Source organism: Gasterosteus aculeatus, chromosome 10 (genome assembly GCF_964276395.1).
Source record: "Gasterosteus aculeatus chromosome 10, fGasAcu3.hap1.1, whole genome shotgun sequence".
Lineage (NCBI taxonomy): Eukaryota > Metazoa > Chordata > Actinopteri > Perciformes > Gasterosteidae > Gasterosteus > Gasterosteus aculeatus.
In genome coordinates, this window is record NC_135697.1 from 1686480 (window position 1) to 1704996 (window position 18517).

The window sequence follows — 18517 nt, forward strand, 5'->3', positions numbered from 1 at the left end:
GCTTAATGTTTCATATCAATACGATAGAAATCAAATTCTATATTTCGGAAGAAGATGTTACACATTTACGCCACACATATATTTGTTTGCGCTGAATCCACCTCTGAGGCAAGGACATAAGCTGCTCAGGACCAGCACAATTCCTTAAAACATGTCTTTACTTGAAAAGGTTCAGGCTGTCAGAACAGGTGAACAAATTCCAAAACGGGTCAAATACCAGGTCACCAAGGTCACAGACAGAAACTGGTCCAACACACGACATTGAGGTACAAGACTAACTGGAACAGAAAAAGGTGAAAAAACGGGCTACGGTCGAATAGTGCTTAATGAAATCTGTAATCGCTATTAATCGCATAAATCTCTGCGATCAATTGCCTCGTGTTAAATCAAGAACAAAATTTAAGGTACTTCTCCTCACCTACAAGGCATTGCTGGTGGTAATACCATATTTCCCTACTAGAGAGCTGTGCTCCACAACTTGTTCCTAGAGTCTTAAAAAGTAGGATGGGAGCCAGAGCCTTCAGTTATCAAGCTCCTCTTTTGTGGAACCAGCTTCCACTTTCAGTGTGGAAGACCGACACAGTCAGTTCATTTAAGATGAAGCTTAAGACTTTCCTCTTTGATAACGCTTATAGTTAGGGCTGGCTCAGGTCAGCCTGGACCGCGAGGTGACATTCAGCTACTGAAGCTTGGACATCTGTAATATGTTAGTTAATTTAGCTCGTACATGTAAGAAAAGAATAATCTGAGAAAAGAATCTGTGCATACAAGTTAGTAAATGTGTTTGTTGCTGTGGTTGATATTGACCGTGTGGGAGCTATTATTTAGTTATTTGTTTGCTTAATTGTTATTGGATCACTAATAATGCTCTGGGCACCTGGAGGTTACTTAGGGGCATAGTCAGGTGGGACGAGCATGCACTTGGGTGACAAATAGTTTTTACCAGTGAGACTGAGGGACAGCACTGCATAGGATGGGAGACACCTTTTAATGTATGTGTTTTTGGTGGATTATAAAAGAACGCCTGGACATTACGCTTTCAGGTTGCTAAGCAAGGAAGCAGGAAGTCCCCTTACGATGTTAGGTCGTTGGAGGACCCTGCCCAGGTCGACTGTGAAGGAAGGGTCCTCATTGAGACACACAGCTTGTATGTGTAATCAAAGCCAGTGAGCAACGGACTTTAAAAATAATAAAAAAATAAAAAAACACTCAAAAAATATTTGTGAAAGTTAAAGAATTAACAAAAGGCGCTTCAATGCTTTCCTTCTCAGTTCTTTAAGCATAGGAAACAATGAACCTTCCTTACAAAGGAAAAACTGTTTTTTGCAGCAGCAATATTAAAAGAAAAACGGATGTTTTTCCTTCCGTCTTAATTAGTAATATGTGGGATGTTGGCTAATGGGAAATTAATACTTACATGTTTTGTTATAAATATAACAAACTTTTGCAAGTTAGCTAGCTAGCCAAATTGACTAAATGTTTGTAATGTGACAGCTAATATATTGACAATGGTGGGACATATCAACTAAACTCATAAAACATGTACATTGACAACCGGCAGATTATTGAAAATGACAGCGGATGTATTTGCCCATCACATTAAATCTAGGCATCACGTTGCTCTGAGGTAAAAAGGTCAGACACTTCCTGTTCTGAACTATTCCATTTCTCCAAATGTATATGTACTGGTAATTTTAACTTAATAAATTGTGCTTGTTTCTCCTTAATTCATAGGAATATACATCATTAGATGATTACAATGATTCTAAGGAATTTGACTATAAATTAAAATAGGAACATTTGAATATAATGATATAGAGAAAAGACTTTGATAAACAATGCTGTGATTCATTTTTTTTAAAGGATACACACTGGAAATAAGTAATCTATTTTATTCCATTACACTAAAATATTTATTTTAAATTTTGTGAGTATGAGTCAATAGATGGATAGCTAATAATACTGCAACATAACTATGGTACAGATATATATATATAAAAAATATAGATACATATAAATATAATGGCTTTCTAGCTCCATTATTTTGTTCAGCTAACATGTATACATTAGGTACCATTTAATTTAAATGACCATGCAGCAAACTGTTACTGTAATGTTTAGGGATATATTTCTGCTCCTGGGCATTACATTGTGTTTGTCAAAGTTTGAACAAGCAGCCAACTTGGCCAATTTCATTGCAGCATTTTAAGTCTTTGTTGTGTACTTCTTTCTGGGTGAATTTACTATTAGTTCTTACACGTAAAGGATCGTTAAATTGGAAAAGATCATTTTTGTGAAAATAAAGCAGACTTTATGTGTCGTTATCACCAGCAGAGGTCAGTGAAATACAACTAAAAGTTTGCAGACAGCTCAGCTTGACGCAGGAGAGACTTGCTGTAGCGATGCAATGATGCCTATAAACCTTTTTTCCTCTGTTTTGAGAAGGCTGACATCTTTTTGATGGACAGATTTTTGTACTGAAGGATATTCGTTTCCAGAGTGGTGTAGTGGAGTTACACATTACATAGCACAGACTGGCATGTTATGTCGTAAAGCAGAGCTCACAGATCATTGATACAAGAGGCCTTTTGTCAAATAGGTGCTGTTTACTTAGATCAACAGGGGAAGGAGGTAAAACGGCGGTGGTGTGGATGATTTGCCTCAAGTGTGATCGTTGGTGCCTTGCATATCAGGTGACATGTTCTGATGAACTGGTTGGTAGGAAAACCAAAAGAGTTATCTTTCTAAATGAGTTATACTATTACAAACACAAAAGGTACCCCGCTGTGTTTTGGGCTCTAGACCGCAGAGGCAACAATTCTCTCCTGATGCACTCATGTGCAAAGACAGGTATATTTATTCTGTTCCTCCATTGGTTAAATTGTTGTCCTCTGCTTGTTGAGGTAATATAATTTCCTCTATTGCCGGAGCCCCTGATTGTGATCGGATGTTGGGAAGTAAAACAGACACAGGGTACATGGTTTTGGTCATCTCATTTAATCAGCACTTCACGTAATCACGTCTCTCTCTTCCAATTAAATTCCCTCTGCCAAGGAAAAAGGCTTCCCTCATCAATTAAGTCATGTTGTAAAACCCACTTCAAACGGGTGACTTTGCTGCGACCTCAGACACATCAAGATCTTGAAAAAAATGTGATTACGGATACTAGGTCGAACACTAAAGACTATATAGGCGGGCATTTGTTTCTAGGTTCTGTTTCCTCTAAGCTCAAAGATAAAAAGACTTCTTCTTTAACTGATAATCTCCTCCTGGTGAAATGAAGCATTGCCTCAATCAAGGAAAGTGGAGGTCTGCCTTCTTTCAGAAAAGGCGGCTAATACTGATTAAATAGTTTTTGTGTTTCTTGTCTTTACATCAGCCAAAGCCAACAGCAAAAAATAGCTATTTCACATCTCGCAGGAGACGGGGTACCTATGGTACCGAAAGTAAAGGTTAATTCATATGTTAATGAATTAACATTATGAAAGATGCATCTGGTAAAGGTGGAGCAGATATGAATCTGTATATATATATATATATATATATATATATATGTATATATATCTATATGTATATATTTTTATATATATATATATATATACAGATTCATATCTTAGTATTCAATAATAACAAGGATGAATTAAATCCACATTATTTCCAAAACGTATCAAGTATCATGAAATGAAGTACCTCCACATTGCAGTACTTGAGTAAATGTACTTTATTATATTCCACCGTTGTTCCAGGGAACACTACACACTACAATGAGTAGCAACGTCAGCGCAGCAGTAAACTTGTGAGTTCACCGGTATCTTAGAATAGCCAATAGAAACAATGGACACCAAAAGACCAAAGTTGCAATTAACCCGATTTCTCCTTCTCCCTATCATTTTTATTCAACAATTATTCTTATAGCAGGCTCCCTCATGGCTTATAGCAGAATTATAACCAAAGGTCTACTCTTCCCAAGTTAAGTTCTAGAAAGTTTTTCAGATGAGTCTCAAATCTCCAGCTGCTTTTTCACTTGTAGACGTGCATTGGCACCCTTCAATAAGCCCAACGGAAGGCCGAGTTTCCGTCCCACGCTCCTCGGCAGTCTTTCTAATTGTGGTGAGGAAGCAATTGATGTGCAGCAGCTGCATCCTGTGACCAACGCTTCGCTCAGCCATTTGTCTCTGTCGGCTCCGCCCTGGCCCCGCCCACGCTCACGCGATCCCCTAAAAAAGTGCTGGCAGCTTCAACTGTGACTAGCCAACCACTAGGCCTTTTGACGGCACACGTCGGCGTTCAATGCGCCCTCAGCCCCCCTTCTGGTCAAGCCCAGTTTGACTCGCGAGGAGTGACACTCCAGATGGCAGCTGGTTGGGCAGCAGCCATGGTCAAAAACCTGCTGCAACTACGTCATGGCCATGCCTGAGGGCCCGCGGCAACATCTGCCCTCACAATTGGGCAATGGAGCGGAGCCAGCAAAACGCATTCAGCCGCTGCACGCCAGCATCACTCAGCTGGGCAATCATCCTCTTCCTCTCTCTTGTCTTTATCTCCTGTCCTTCCTCTTTTCAGCCCGATGGTAAGCTATTAGGAAAAAGCTACCCTGTCATTTACTCCCCCGGCACTGAATGGGAACCAAAAGGTGTGCTCGGAAAAAGGATCAACTTAACCCTCGTCGAGAGGAACAAATTCAATCCGGTGCTGAGGAGAGGAAGGAGAGCAGGTGTTTCATTGAGAAGTTAAAAATGTCCTCTCTCGTAGTGGTTGGCAGGCGCTCCCATCTCTCCAGGGCATACTTCTCATTTTGAGACATTGACACAACTCAGCGGCTCAGTTCTAACTCTTTGTGCTCTGCTGATGTTCTACAGTGGCTTTGAAATGCAACGAGACTCATCTTTCCCCTGTCTCTATCAATGACTATGAGCCCAAACATTACTCCAAACTAAACATCTTCTGCATTTTATTCACCCTTTTTAAGGCATACTTTGTGACAGCAGCAAGGCCAAAGTTCTATTGGAGGAGAAGCATATCCACGCTCGATGACCGGAAGACGAGCGTTATGACGTCTACTATGAATCAGTTTGTACTTGAGTTTGAAGTGGTTCAGCAACCAATTTTTTTTCAAAACAAACAGTTCTTCATTTTTCAACATCTACCCTTTAAGATATTATGTGCCTTTTGTGATTGAAAATGCACTCTTGCGTTAAAAATGTTTATTATCCTGTAAACAAAAAAAGGCCAAAAAAACTTGGTTAAATATTAGCCTTTCAAAAGTCAGTCAAGAATTACATCTAAACGATACACCATGGCAAACATAAATCTGCATGTGAAAATAATGCCCAGCTAAATGAAGGAATTATATTGAGATTATACTATATTTCATTTTGCATACTCTAGTAAAGAAAGTTATACATTTTGGCTAATTGTTTTCTAAAACACAATATGTTTTTTATAATAGCGTGTTTTCCAATCTTTATGTTTTCCAACCTTGCAGACCGTATTCATGGAAATCAACCTGAATCACATGTCTTTAGTTGTCTTTAGTTTTCTCAGTGTTCCATGATGAGTGGAAAGCATCTTCCTTATGAATAAATTATTTAAAATGAAGTGAAATCACATTTAGGCATATATTGTTTTAAAAAATCTATTGTGGGTGCTGTAAATGTGAGGTCAATATTAATTATTTTTGACTACATTTGGAAAGAGTTCAGTGAGCATTCTTCTAAATACTCACTTCACTCAACACAGAAACATTTTGTGCAGAGCATGCATTGTCTCAAATCCTCTAGGTTACATCAACAACAATGTTTTGTTGGAATAATCTTCAGACTGTTCTTTTGTTTCATCTATTAAACATTTGACAGGATTATTTGTATTTTGAAAAAATAAGACAAGAGAAATTACAAAAAAACACACATATATAAATACACACCTGAGGATTATTTGCTACACTGAACTATACCATTGCTTAAATGTAATCAGCTTTGACAAAGGCGATGGTTGAGTCACTGCGTCCAGACTCGTCAGGTGGGATGAAGTCTCAAACAGAGACAGGGCTTTGTGTTCAGGAAACTGGAAGTGTTATCATAATTTCAGTTTAAGGATTTGTTCATATGACGGTGTAGTGGTTTTTAGTACGTGGTTCTGTACAATTGACAGTGAGAAACTGTTTTCTTTAGTAATGACGCTGAACAATGGAGTGCTGGCTGTTAAGTGTATAATATGTTTTATCGCCATTGGCACCATGATGGTCCGTATATTTAACAAAATATATTTTTAAGTTATTCATGTGAAAATCACAATATTGAATGATTTCCATATTACGGTTACAATTAACAGTGATCAAATGTATTTCTTACAAGATACGAATGCCAACATCATTTTCTGGGCTGACAAATGTATTTACGGTGTTACACTGTCGAATAAACTGAATTTAACCAATTTCAATTTAACAGTCTGTTACTGACAGATTTTAGTGACTTTTTTTACAGTGCAGGTCTTTCCCTGCAAGTATGTGAAGTTGTGAAGCACATTGTTTGGTGCAGATATTGGAGGTACAGTACAATTTACGAAAATGCAGTAGGTGAAGATTCTTATTGGAATCACATGATGAGAACCAGCTGCTGTTCCGTATGGTTTCGGGTTCGAGGCTCTCTAGTTGGGAGCTGCATGGAGTTATTGGCAGCAGGGTAGTGGATGTCAGCTCATTCATCTACATCTGGCGATCGAACCAGCAACCAAGCGAGGAGAGAGAGAGAGAGAGAGAGAGAGAGAGAGAGAGAGAGAGAGAGAGAGAGAGAGAGAGAGAAAAAAAACTTGGCTTTTTTATCCTCCGTGCGTCTTGGACCAATCTCCTCTCGTTTTATGCGTTACTTCCCTGCCTAGCCCACCCTTCCTCCATCTCCATCCCACCCTCCCTCATCTCTTTCCCTTGTCCCTCCCCCCTAGAGCCAGTATCTGTCCTTGGTTGTGTCGCGGGCGCGCGTTATAAAGCTGACAGCTCCCCCACTTTCTTCAGATCGGAGGACTCCGACCTGCTGTGCGTGCCAAGCCGTCTGACAGTCGGGACTCCTCCACGCCACGCTCACTGCGTTGACCCCGCCGCTCTTTCTACCTGGATTAACTGGCCAATAGCCGCCGCCTGTCGCCCCGCTGTCCCTCTACTTCCATCGGGGCCCATAGCAGCAGCGTTTTCACCGGCTCCTCCGTTCTGTCCCCCGCCCCAAGTCTCCAACTCTCACCTTTGTTCCGCAGTCATGGGGTGCGTCGTGTCCGTTTCGCCCGGGCTGCTGAGGGGCTCCCCCATGCTGTGAGCCGGATACCGGGTGGATTTATGGTCCGTCGACCCGCAGCTACCAACCGAGGGACGTTAGTGGAACTTTGAACTCCGAGAGGATGCGGGTGACGTGCTGGTGCGCCGTGCTCCTCCTGCCGCCTGCACTTTTCCTGGTGAGTCTCAGCCTTCTGTACTTAGAAGACAACTTTTCTTCCACTTTGCTCTATGCTGACAATACGCTTAGAGCTATTTTCTCACAATGAAGTCGCTTTAACACGATTCCAATATGCACGTTTGGTAGCACGCGCATTGGAGATGTGCGGCTGTTCGTTTAGCTGCCCAGTCTGGAACAGCTTTTTTTCAAGTGTTTGGCAGTAAAAGTTCCCGCAAACCCGTTCAATGTTCCCCCTGCGTGTAAAGTGGAGTCATTGTACAGCAAATGGGGTGTTCATGCAGGGAAAACATGATAAGTCAAATGAAAGACGGTTGATGATATTTAAATGTTTTTGTTTGAATGCTGAAACATCTGATGCCGGAAACAAGGGAGGGGAGGGGGTGGGGGTTGGGGAGGGGTACGGCACCGGCAGTGAGACCGTCTCATGGGGGCGCCATAATAAACCGGGGAACACATCTTCTGGAACGTGAGTGCGGCTTCCCGCGACGCACTCCAAGTCGAGCCCCGTCTGCCTGTTTTTTAGACAGGAAAATGACTCATATGTATTAGATAGCGGACTTTTCGGTTTAGTTCAATACTCTAAAAATCAATTCAACCAACAGCCAGCAGGTAGGAACAATCGTTATCCCGAAATGAGGAAACTGGTTTCCTGGGTATAAACATATACCCTAATAATACATAGTTTAGTTGAAGTACTTTCTCATGTTTTAATTCACACACCTAGTGGGGCTTTACTTTGGTATTTTAATCTGTTATTATTATGACGGAAATATGATATCACTTTCCCATCCAAACAGAGAGAATGATAATATTAAAAGAGGAAATAAATTATATTCTCTCTCTACTATTTAGATCTCAGGTATATGAGGCCTGAAAGCCCTGATCCAGCTCTACTTTAATTAGGAATAGACCTTCAAGATAAAAAAGTGTCATACTTAAAACATAACAAAAAAAGATATCATATAATGGTTTTCACCTCAATGCCTACAACTGTAATCCCTTAGAATATTGAATAATTTTACGTATTAAAATGAATATTAATGCCGGTAAGATTTATTGTTGTTATGAGATTATACAGGTATTAACCCCTTGTGTGTGGTTAGCAGGCCCAACAATTATAGTATGTATTTTAATTCAAAACACATATTTAAATGAACAAAAATACGTGTAAGTAATATTTAAAGTTGCTCTGTTTGACCTATTTTTAAAACATTGTCTGACGCGAGACACTTCTCCTGCGCTGCCTATCTGCACTACATTCTTAAGCAGGACGTAATTTATATACAACATTCATTTTTTTTGTAATTCTGACTGATCACAGAAACGTGTTAGTGTGTTTTAATGCTGTGCAGTGATGATGACATCCACTCGGTTTATCTACTAACTCCTCTCCGACCCTCCCTCCTCGCTCCCCGCCCAGAGAACACCGAGTTTACGTTACTGCTCGCTAAAAACTGCGGGGATTAGAGTTGAACTTTGGTGGCTTTATTCCGTGTTAAAGGCTTTTGTCTCCGCTTAATCCTCTTGTCTTGTCTAAGAGACGCACCTTGACCCCAGTAGAGAGCGATACGGCAGGCACCGCGGCGCGGGACGATCACCTCCGGGTTTACCGGGATCTCAGTGTACATTTGATTGAGATGCATGTTCGTGGATAAACGTGCAAGGGGGTTGCGTCTAATTCGGCTTGTTGTGTTCACACAGTTTAATAATCCAAAATCAAAAAGCTTCAAATTGACTTCAATTTAATATAATTTAATACCATATAATTGAGAATTTTGATATTTTCCCCATCCAAGTTGTCAGATATTTTAGTCATTCCGCAGTGTATGTTCTGTGGTGAACATCTGGCTGAAGGAGGATAGACATTTTTCTACTCTGAAATACCCGTTCTGATGTTTTTTTTGCCTAAAACACCAGTGTCTATTTTTTAAATTTATAATCTATATGTTTTTGTCTATTTACATGGTTTGTAGTTGTGTAGGTTGGTGTGAATTTGCTAAATTATGTTGTTCTCCTTTATTTGCCCTAATTTAAGTGTTGACACTGCTGACTTAAAAAAAAAAAAAGTAAATCTATATGGGCCTCGTGGCCCCCCCCCCCCCCCCCCCCCCCCCCCCCCCCCGCCTCTCCCTCTAGGCTTTCCTCTTCCCGGAGTGCAGTGGACCACTGGTGACACATTAAAGTGTTATTATCACACGGTGCAAATGGGGCCCGCAGTGTCACGCAGTCCGCCCGGTGGGGGGGCAGAGAAAGTCCCACTGAGATCCCCACAGCAAAGCTCACACAGTGTGACTCCCCCCCCTCCCAAGTCTTCCCAGTTTCAGTCCATGAGCTCATAATAAAACAAAAAAAAATGTTTTTGTTGAGCTCTTTGAAGCCACAATCAAGAACGGGCCGGTATTAATTCAATTATATACAGTAGCACAGGCATTCGCACAAATCTCCCACGTGCTGGGAGACCACACACACACACACACACACACACACACACACACAGATGCTCGAACAAGTGCATGGTGTGGTAGTCAGGTGATATTGCTGGAGAGTGCATTTAGAGGGTTGTGACTCTTTTTCTCAGCATAGATGTTCAACTAAGTGAACATTTCTCTCAATTCAGCCGCGTGCTGCTCAGCTTTTAAGCAGCATGGAGGCGTCACTTTGGAGCTATTCAAGATCTGAGTACAAAAGGACTGAGAGTTCAGTGTCAGAGAGCAACACTTCAACAACACCCCCCACCACCCTCCCTCACCATCTCGGCTCAGCGCGGTCACCCGCCTCTGTCACCGACGCGGTTTCTTCCCGGTGAGACACGTTTGCCGCCAGCTGCGACAAATGCTTTTATGTACATGGGGGCTCTCAAAGTGGGGGTTTAAGTGGCCTTTAAGTGGTCAAGAGATTTCTTTATTGAAGATGAAACACAAACTACGCATTTTACATGTGGTGTACTATGTATACGGTATTATAGATATGTATGGGAAAGAGAAAATATATGTTTGATGTTTAAGACAAGACTGGAGCACCAACAAGATGATTTTTACACTATCATCTATTAAGTATGTTCTAAAATAATGTCATATTTTGTTTAAACCTCAAATATTGATATAGTCATCAGCATGAAATCTAAATTAATTCATTTTTTTATGAATAATCTTTTGATTTTCATTTATTAATCAATGATTTATTCTGTCTATAAAATATACTTTTTTGAAAGTTTAACCGAAGAAATCACCTGAGCATCAGTCCAAATCTCAAATATATTCTGTATAACAAAATGTTGGGAACATAGTTTGGCTTGAAAAATGAATTAAATCAGATTTATTGATCTACTAGTAATATCTTTGAATTGTTTAATTGTATTTCCCTCTGCTTTAAAGCAGAAATTCAAAGTAAATATTGAAATGAGAGAAAACAAAATCAGGCTTTTAAAAGAGAAATTCGTTTGAAACTGGGTTGTCTGGTGTGAAGTTTACCTTTGACCTCCAATCAGAGTGCTGCTGTGAGACTGCCCAGGAAGATTGATGGTGCACAACTTTGGAATAGACGTGTGAAGGTTACCCAGTCTTCTTCCAGTGCTTTATATTGCCTCAACTGTAACCTATATGTGATCCTGACTCGGAGTCCTGCCCCCCCCGAGCTCAGCCCAGCCACCCCAGGGGCCACACGCTTCCTCAAGCAACCGGAACACTTGACCTTGGTTTTTGGCCATAAAGTCAATGATAATACCACCAACTATGGCGTCTGGAATGGGCACTTTGGGCTCCTGGTTATTTTTCTTCGCAGCATGCAACATTGCGGGGATGCCTATTCGGATGGGGAAGGGGGTCAGGGAGGTTGGGCTGAGGAAAATCCGCCTCGGATTGGGATCTTTCATAGGGTTTAATTGGAATTCTCCCTCAAAATATTCCCAGAACGACACCCAGTCCGACTTGAATGCCTGAATGTCATCAATGTGTGTGTGTGTGTGTGTGTGTGTCTCACGGAATGGTTGTTTGTGCGTATGGACAGTAGTTTTGAGGTGACGTTTGTGATTAATGGCCACAGACTCCATTCTCTCCTCAACGAGCTGCTCCACATTTCTAATCGCATCCACAGTTCGGAGGTCAAAGCTGGAGCTGATCCCTGAAAGACGTTCTCTGAAAAACCAGCCCTAGCTCGCGACCCGGGTTTGATCCTGAGGGAAACTTCACTCCCCCTCTCATCTTCTCCCCTCTTTCCTCTTCACATTCCAATCCTTCGCAATTGATAGCTGCACTTTGAAGTGGCGAGAGAGAGCGGGAGAGAAATGTCTCTGAAGCAAGTAGATAACCTCGTCCGACCTGCTTTACATCTCTAGGAAGTCCTCTGGCTGTGGAGTCCATCCCTGCCCCCTCCAGTTCCCCATGGCTGCATTAGTGGAGCAGACCTCCCTAAAAATCACCTGCTTTCCTTTTTTTCACCTTGTTTTTTTACATGCAAAAATGAAAATGCAGAACTGTTGATCTGCTTTATATTAATAATGAATTCAATGCATGACTTGTGTTATTTTCTAGTCTATTTCGATTCCATAACATGTTTTCTTTCAACCTTTTGGGAAGAAAACCTCCAGATTACACATTAGGATTTAGTGTCATGGTGATATCTTTTAGTTTAATTAGCCACCCTGTATAATTGTTTTTACACAATGTGTCTTTAAAGGTTTTTTTTCTCTTATACAGAACTTTTTCCTCTTCCATTCCAATCTACATTCCAAGGGTTTTTACAGAGGGTGTTGTTCTTATATTATTCACAACCTGATTTATTTATTTATTTCTCCCTCATACATTTGAAGTGTTTTCTGAAGAGGGAAGTGTTTTTAAGGGGGGGGGGGGGCCTGCCTTTACTGTGTACTATCTCAGCACTCTTATCAACCTTTAACCTTCAATTTGAGGAACAAGGCTCTGAAAAATCCCCTGAAGGCGAAGCACCAAACATCAGACGGACAGTTAATTACAGCAATGTTTTCACTAAGCTTGTCTCTCAGGACTCTTGACTTGGCGACAACCATGACCCTGTGTCAAATTATTCTTTTGTTTGTGCATTTTCACAAATGTTCTTACACCACACGGGATCCATTCTTAAAAAATGACATATAATGACATATCAGCTGTCTACAGGTGTTATTATCTAACACCTGAGCATGAGTGAGTGTAATGATGACGATTTGGCATTGTTGGTCTAATCAGAGTCTGGATCACTGACTCCTCTCCAATGGGGCTCCATAAAATGTGCTCCACAGCTTCTCCCAAACAGTGACATTCTGGCAGCTTCTCTTTAGAATTGCAGTCCAGTTTACACCTTATGCCTCCAATTTGCTACCTCTGATAGACATGGCCCATATGTCTGGAGCTTGAATTAGATGCTGGAGATAGAAGAGCAGACAGCGAATGACGGGAAAGAGAAAAGGGATGAAATGCAAGCACTTACATGGTTACCAATGCGCCTTCAGATTCTTTGTATCATACCTGATAATATAATTCAATTCCAATTCCACAACTTATCCAACAAAGAGAAAGTCCCATATAATTAGTTATTTTATTTTTGTTGGCTTTATAGTGTTTATATTTCATTCCCCGCAGGAATCCTTACAACTGTGAGGACAAGATGCCTCAATGCCTTACTAGCCAATTAAAAAAAAAAAGTAATACGAATTCAATTAATTTTATAAAGTCCAAACTTGTACGTATGTATTACCCCACATATATTTGATAAGAAGGAAGTCTGCAAAAAACACAAGCGAATAATAATAAAAAACAACAACACCACTTTAACAAGAAAGAGAGGGGAAATGTCGTATGTGTACAGACTGTAAAGCCCTCTGAGGCAAATTCGTAATTTGCAATTTTGGGCTATACAGAATAAAATTAATTGAATTGAAATGAAAAAGGCTCAAATATAAAAAAAGGACAAATAGTTCAGTGTTTTGCCCTTCGAATAGCTTGGTAATTTATCAGACGTAAGTATTCACTATCAAAGTTAGGACAAGTCTTATTTTTTTTTCTGATTAACAGAAATAGTCCACCAATAGAAGTCTTACTTTTCCTCACGATTTTACATTAAATACACAAATTCTAGATGGAACGTATGATCTGATATATTCTTTATGGTTGCATTTCCCTGTATATTTACTCTACACCACTATGTGGCAGAGTTCAAGGTGACATCAGTCTCACCCTAATTCACCACAAAGCATATGAGAATTTTAAATAACAGTAAAATGTTTCATTTTTCATATTATATGTGATTTCCTTAGAATTAATGATGAGATCTAATTCTTATTTTTGTTCCCAAAAATCCCTGAAATTAGGGAAATATATATAATAATATATAATTTTATAATTATAATTTTGTAAAAGAGAGATAAAGGACTTTTATTTTTACAATGCATGACCAATCAAGCGCGTTTGGCTTAGCCCTTTTGGGAGTTGTATGGGAGTTGGTTTGGGGCCATGGATATCCATTGGTTCAGAAAGTTCATAGATTGAACCAATCAGAAAGAGTGATTTCTCTCAGTAGTGTTTCTTGCATTCAGAAAATGATAACACAAAAGGCAGAATTGCAGAGTCGTGTTGGAAATCGAAAACACAAATACAATTTTTTTTAGTGTATTCCCTGGAGTCGCTTCAGCCCCCCCTAAAATAGGGCGAATGATGCCCCTGTGTCACATAATATCTATTGGGGAGTCACGTGTTTTAGCTCCAGCGGCTCAGGGTTAATCATTATACTGCTGTATGAGTTACCTGTGTGAGCGGAGGGAAAATAGCGCAGCTGGTGGCTTTACAGTTGTTTAGTGATGGACTGCCCTGCTTTTTGACCTGATGACTAACCATTGGAACAGGGCAGACTAAGATGCTGCACTATGAAATAATGGAAATGGAAAGGAGGAGGGCGCCTCCCTCCACTGTGCTGGCATTGTCGGATATGCCATTGGAGCATTCACACTTTGTGGAAATTACCAGCTGTGTCTGTTATCTCCTACTTTGGATCTTTCCATCCCATTACGTCACAATGACTGGCTAAGCGGGCGCTGTCGCCCCGCTTCAGAAACACGTACATATTACTTGTAAAAGAAATCCGTGAGTGATGAACCTTCCCTACCATCCAAAGTTTTGGACGCATGTACTGGGTGACTATACTGGAGTATTTCTGTAGCAGTGCAGTGAAATGTGGAGGGATATTGTTGGTTTAAAATCTGTCATGAACCCACCATCAGACTGTCTAAAGAGATAAGAATTAAGATAATTCTATTATATGTATTTCACTGGGGAGTAATTCATTAAAATATAGACCAGTCCATTACATTGCTAAACTAAATTACTAAACTAAAGATGGGTTTTTTTTCAGGAGGAGGAACAAATGATAAAGATAGTTAGGTTCAACAACAAAGTGACGACCCTGATGTTATTTCTCTCCCCTTCTGTGTCTTTGGCTACATGGTAGGAATGGTAGAGAGAACAGCTGTCATTGACAAAGAGAGATTCATAGCGCTTTGATTCAGATTCTTTCATACGGAGTAGCTTTAAGTTCATTAATTGACACATAAATAAATTGTTAAAATCAGGAGGGAAGCCAATGCGGAAGTGTTTTAAAACCTGCAATATCTCTATTGACCAGGAGGGGGGACTCCTCTGGTTACACATAGAAGTCCAATTGTATAGACGTTTATGGGAAAATTACTTTTTATTCCCTCAGCAAACATTAAACACATCAGTTTATGATCTCAACTTCTACTTTCATGTCGTCTGATACAGCATGTTGTTAATTTAGTAAATGATGGTCCATTGAACAGTCAAATAGAGCACAAAGCTGGGTATGCTTCAAGGCAGGGTTTCTATGATTGAACAGTCAATGATGCTACAGGGCCGTATGGTGTGCCTCTACACCATTCCGTACGTATCTTCCTTTTTTTTCATTATAAAAAATAGCATGGTAATGGCCATAATAGAAAATTGCGACAACCAAATCAAAAATCTCAGTAGTCAACTCCCATCTCCTAAGATTAGGTTTATATAATGCTAACTGCCTTGGCCATATAATTAGAAAGAAATTAAATAAGGGGGTAGGGTGGTCTTTGGATATTTAGAAACTAAAATGAAATGTACGAAAAGAAAGCAACTTGTCATCCCATCAAGCATGTCCTCATAAGAAGAACGACCCTATTGGTCATTAGTCCAAACACATAAAATGTTTTTCCTGTTCCTCATAAGTGAGTCTTGACACAGGCAACGCATTCCCACTCCCAACTTCCGGGTCGCGAACTGTCTAAGCCCTGAGACCTCGTAACTGGTGCTTCCCTTCACGCTCGCGCCGGTTTGGACGTGTGTGGGTTGGTGTATCAGTTTGTAATGACATACATATTATCTTTTAGAAATACACTTCCAATATAAAAGGGTACTTGGAAAACATAGTTTATGTTGACATAATAAGTGTAATAAGGGTGTTACACTTGTTTATTGGTCATTTTATGTAATGGCTTGAGCTTCGAATCCATATCATTTTATTTTGCGGATGCAAGAGTAAAGGTGTTTTGGGCTTTGAGTATAACCAATGTGCAATGACCTACCTTTTTGGTGTCTTAGCAGTAAAAAAGCGAGGCAATCATTATTTAGTTTTGAGGGAATTATCGCAGTTGTTTTTTTTAATGTTATCTTAGATGCAGGGCGGCACGGTGGCGTGGTGGTTAGCACTGTCGCCTCACTGCAAGAATTCGATTCGATTCCGCCCAGTGGCCTTGCTGTGTGGAGTCTGCATGTTCTCCCCGTGTCTGCGTGGGTTCTCTCCGGGTACTCCGGCTTCCTCCCACAATCCAAAGACATGCTTTGGGGATCAGGTCAATTGGGGACTAAATAAATTAAATAAATTGCCCGTAGATGTGTGAATGTGAATGGTTGTGTGTCTCTGGGTTAGCCCTGCGATTGGCTGGCGACCAGTCCAGGATGTACCCTGTCTATCGCCCGAAGTTGGCTGGGATGGACTCCAGCCCCCCCGCGACCCTGTGTGCAGGATAAGCGTTTGACAATCGATGGATCTTCGATGCATTATGTAAAGCAGAGCTGAAATGACATTTAGTCCATTATGTGTTTTCATGATTCTAACATCATAACAAGCCTACAGGGCTTCTTTTACGATAGTTTGCCTACTTTACATTATTAGATGATCAATTTCCTTAGATGTGTATATGTAGCATTCAATATTTTATATTTTACTCAGTCTTTATGTATTTAGCTGCTGGAGAGTTTTGACACACTATTGCCCCTCAGTGTCCGGAGAACACCTCAAACTTAGAAAGGGAAGACGCTCCAGGAAAAAGAGAACTTTCTTTTATGTACTACTTCATTTTGAGATTATGGGGAAATTATTTCTAAATGATATCCAAAATACCCATTGAGGTGTTTATTTAATTACTAGTAGTTCTAATTATGTATATCTGTATTTCTCCATGCGGACCAAAAAATGAGGTTAAAAAAATATTATATACAGTACGTTTACCACCTCTAGTTGTCAGGATTTTCAAGAGTTTGTTATAATGAATTATACCCACACATTACAAATTTACAAAATGAACTTATTCAAACATACAACTCACCAGGACCAGACGTATTGATTTCCATCAGGTTTGAAATAAATTACTTATAAAGAAGGAGAGGTGGCTTTCTTTTAAGTAGAAGGCACTGAAGAGAGGTGAGTGCATGGAAATGCAAACTTACTGAGCCCCCCCATTCATGAAATTACATCTTGGTCCAAAAGTAAGTGCATAATGGTTTTATGGATTAATATTTCTTTTTGTCAATTGGCTTCCCCCCAGTGGTTTAAAGGGTCCATCACTGTTTTAATTTGCTATAATTTGCATACTTTTTAATGACATGCACTCTCTGGTACTTTATGGATTTTATATACTATATATTATTATAATATATTTCTATATATATTGCACTATAACTTTATGCAAATTAGGGATGTCACTTAAAAATAAATTTTCTCCGACAACAATCTTTAATGTAGCTTATCTTGGTTTTCTAATCAGGACTTCCCAACGTACACCTTTGTGTCCTTTTTTCTCTTTGGAGTGAGGGCCGATTGTGATGTGATGGAATGGATCGATCACGGCCCTTATCAGCTCCCCAAATGCTGCAAATGACATGGCTTTCCTGCAGATTGTGGGCCCATCGATTTCCAGTGTTACAATTCTAGATATGTTTTTTGCACTGTGGATAGTTTCCAGTCATAGCGGAGGAAAGGGGAAACAGCCAGAAGGAGTGTGTGTCCGCGGCTGACAGCAGTCAATCACATGTCAGCCGGATGAGGCTCCTCTCGTGCAGAGGCGGGGACAAAGACGAGGAAAAGCCTGCCATTCCTCCCTTATCGCTCTTTCTCACTTACCGCTCCTCTCGGTCTCCTCGTCTGGTTATCTCGCTCTCTTTGACTTCTATTCTCCAAACTCTATCCTCCAACTCACTTGAATAACTCCTCTTATCAAGCTGACCCCTGGACTTCAAACCCTCTCTTCCTCATGGGAATCACATGCACTCCTCTGCCATTTTGCTAGATTTCTTACTCCTTCTTATTATCCCAATACCATACATCTGTGATTTCCTTCCTCAGAGGGATGGCCTTCCATGCAGTGGCCGTGTTCAAACATAAAATGCAAACACGCTCACATGCATATCCCTGTTTACCGTCAGCCCCCTCAGTTAAGAGAGACGCAACTCAGATCCGTGCTCCGAGGATCGATTAAAGCTAAAGGACTACTACAGGGGAGGGAGACAACGCAGCAGACGGGGAGAGTCTTTCTAAGTCAGCAGTAACAGCTTCAGGAATGCAGCTCCTGTGCATGTCAAAACCCATCAAGTGTGGTTATGTGACACAGACGGATTCTCCATGGAAGTGTTTTTGCTTTCCTTTGTATTCATGTGAACAGAGATATACAGTGTTTACTCAGGTTTGACAAAAAAATCTTAAAGTCACTGACAGTTCTTTATCAGCTGAAATTCATACTGATGCATTTATGCCTGAAGGAAAAAGTTGGCGAGAAGATTTGTCGAATTATGTGTCATTGTTCA

The 18517-nt window shown here is 40.4% G+C and overlaps 1 protein-coding gene across 2 annotated transcripts in view; it reads left to right on the forward strand.

Annotated features, from left to right (window-relative positions):
- The first annotated feature begins 6829 nt into the window (after window positions 1–6829).
- The window catches only part of nxph1 (neurexophilin 1), a 37640-nt gene continuing 25952 nt past the window's right edge, over window positions 6830–18517 (forward strand). The window contains exon 1 of one of the 2 annotated variants that reach the window (XM_040189037.2): window positions 6830–7440. In XM_040189037.2, coding sequence (XP_040044971.1) covers window positions 7387–7440 — 54 coding nt within the window. In that variant the 5' untranslated portion in view covers window positions 6830–7386. The remainder of the gene's footprint in view (window positions 7441–18517) is intronic. The other variant, XM_040189038.2, reaches the window with a different exon arrangement.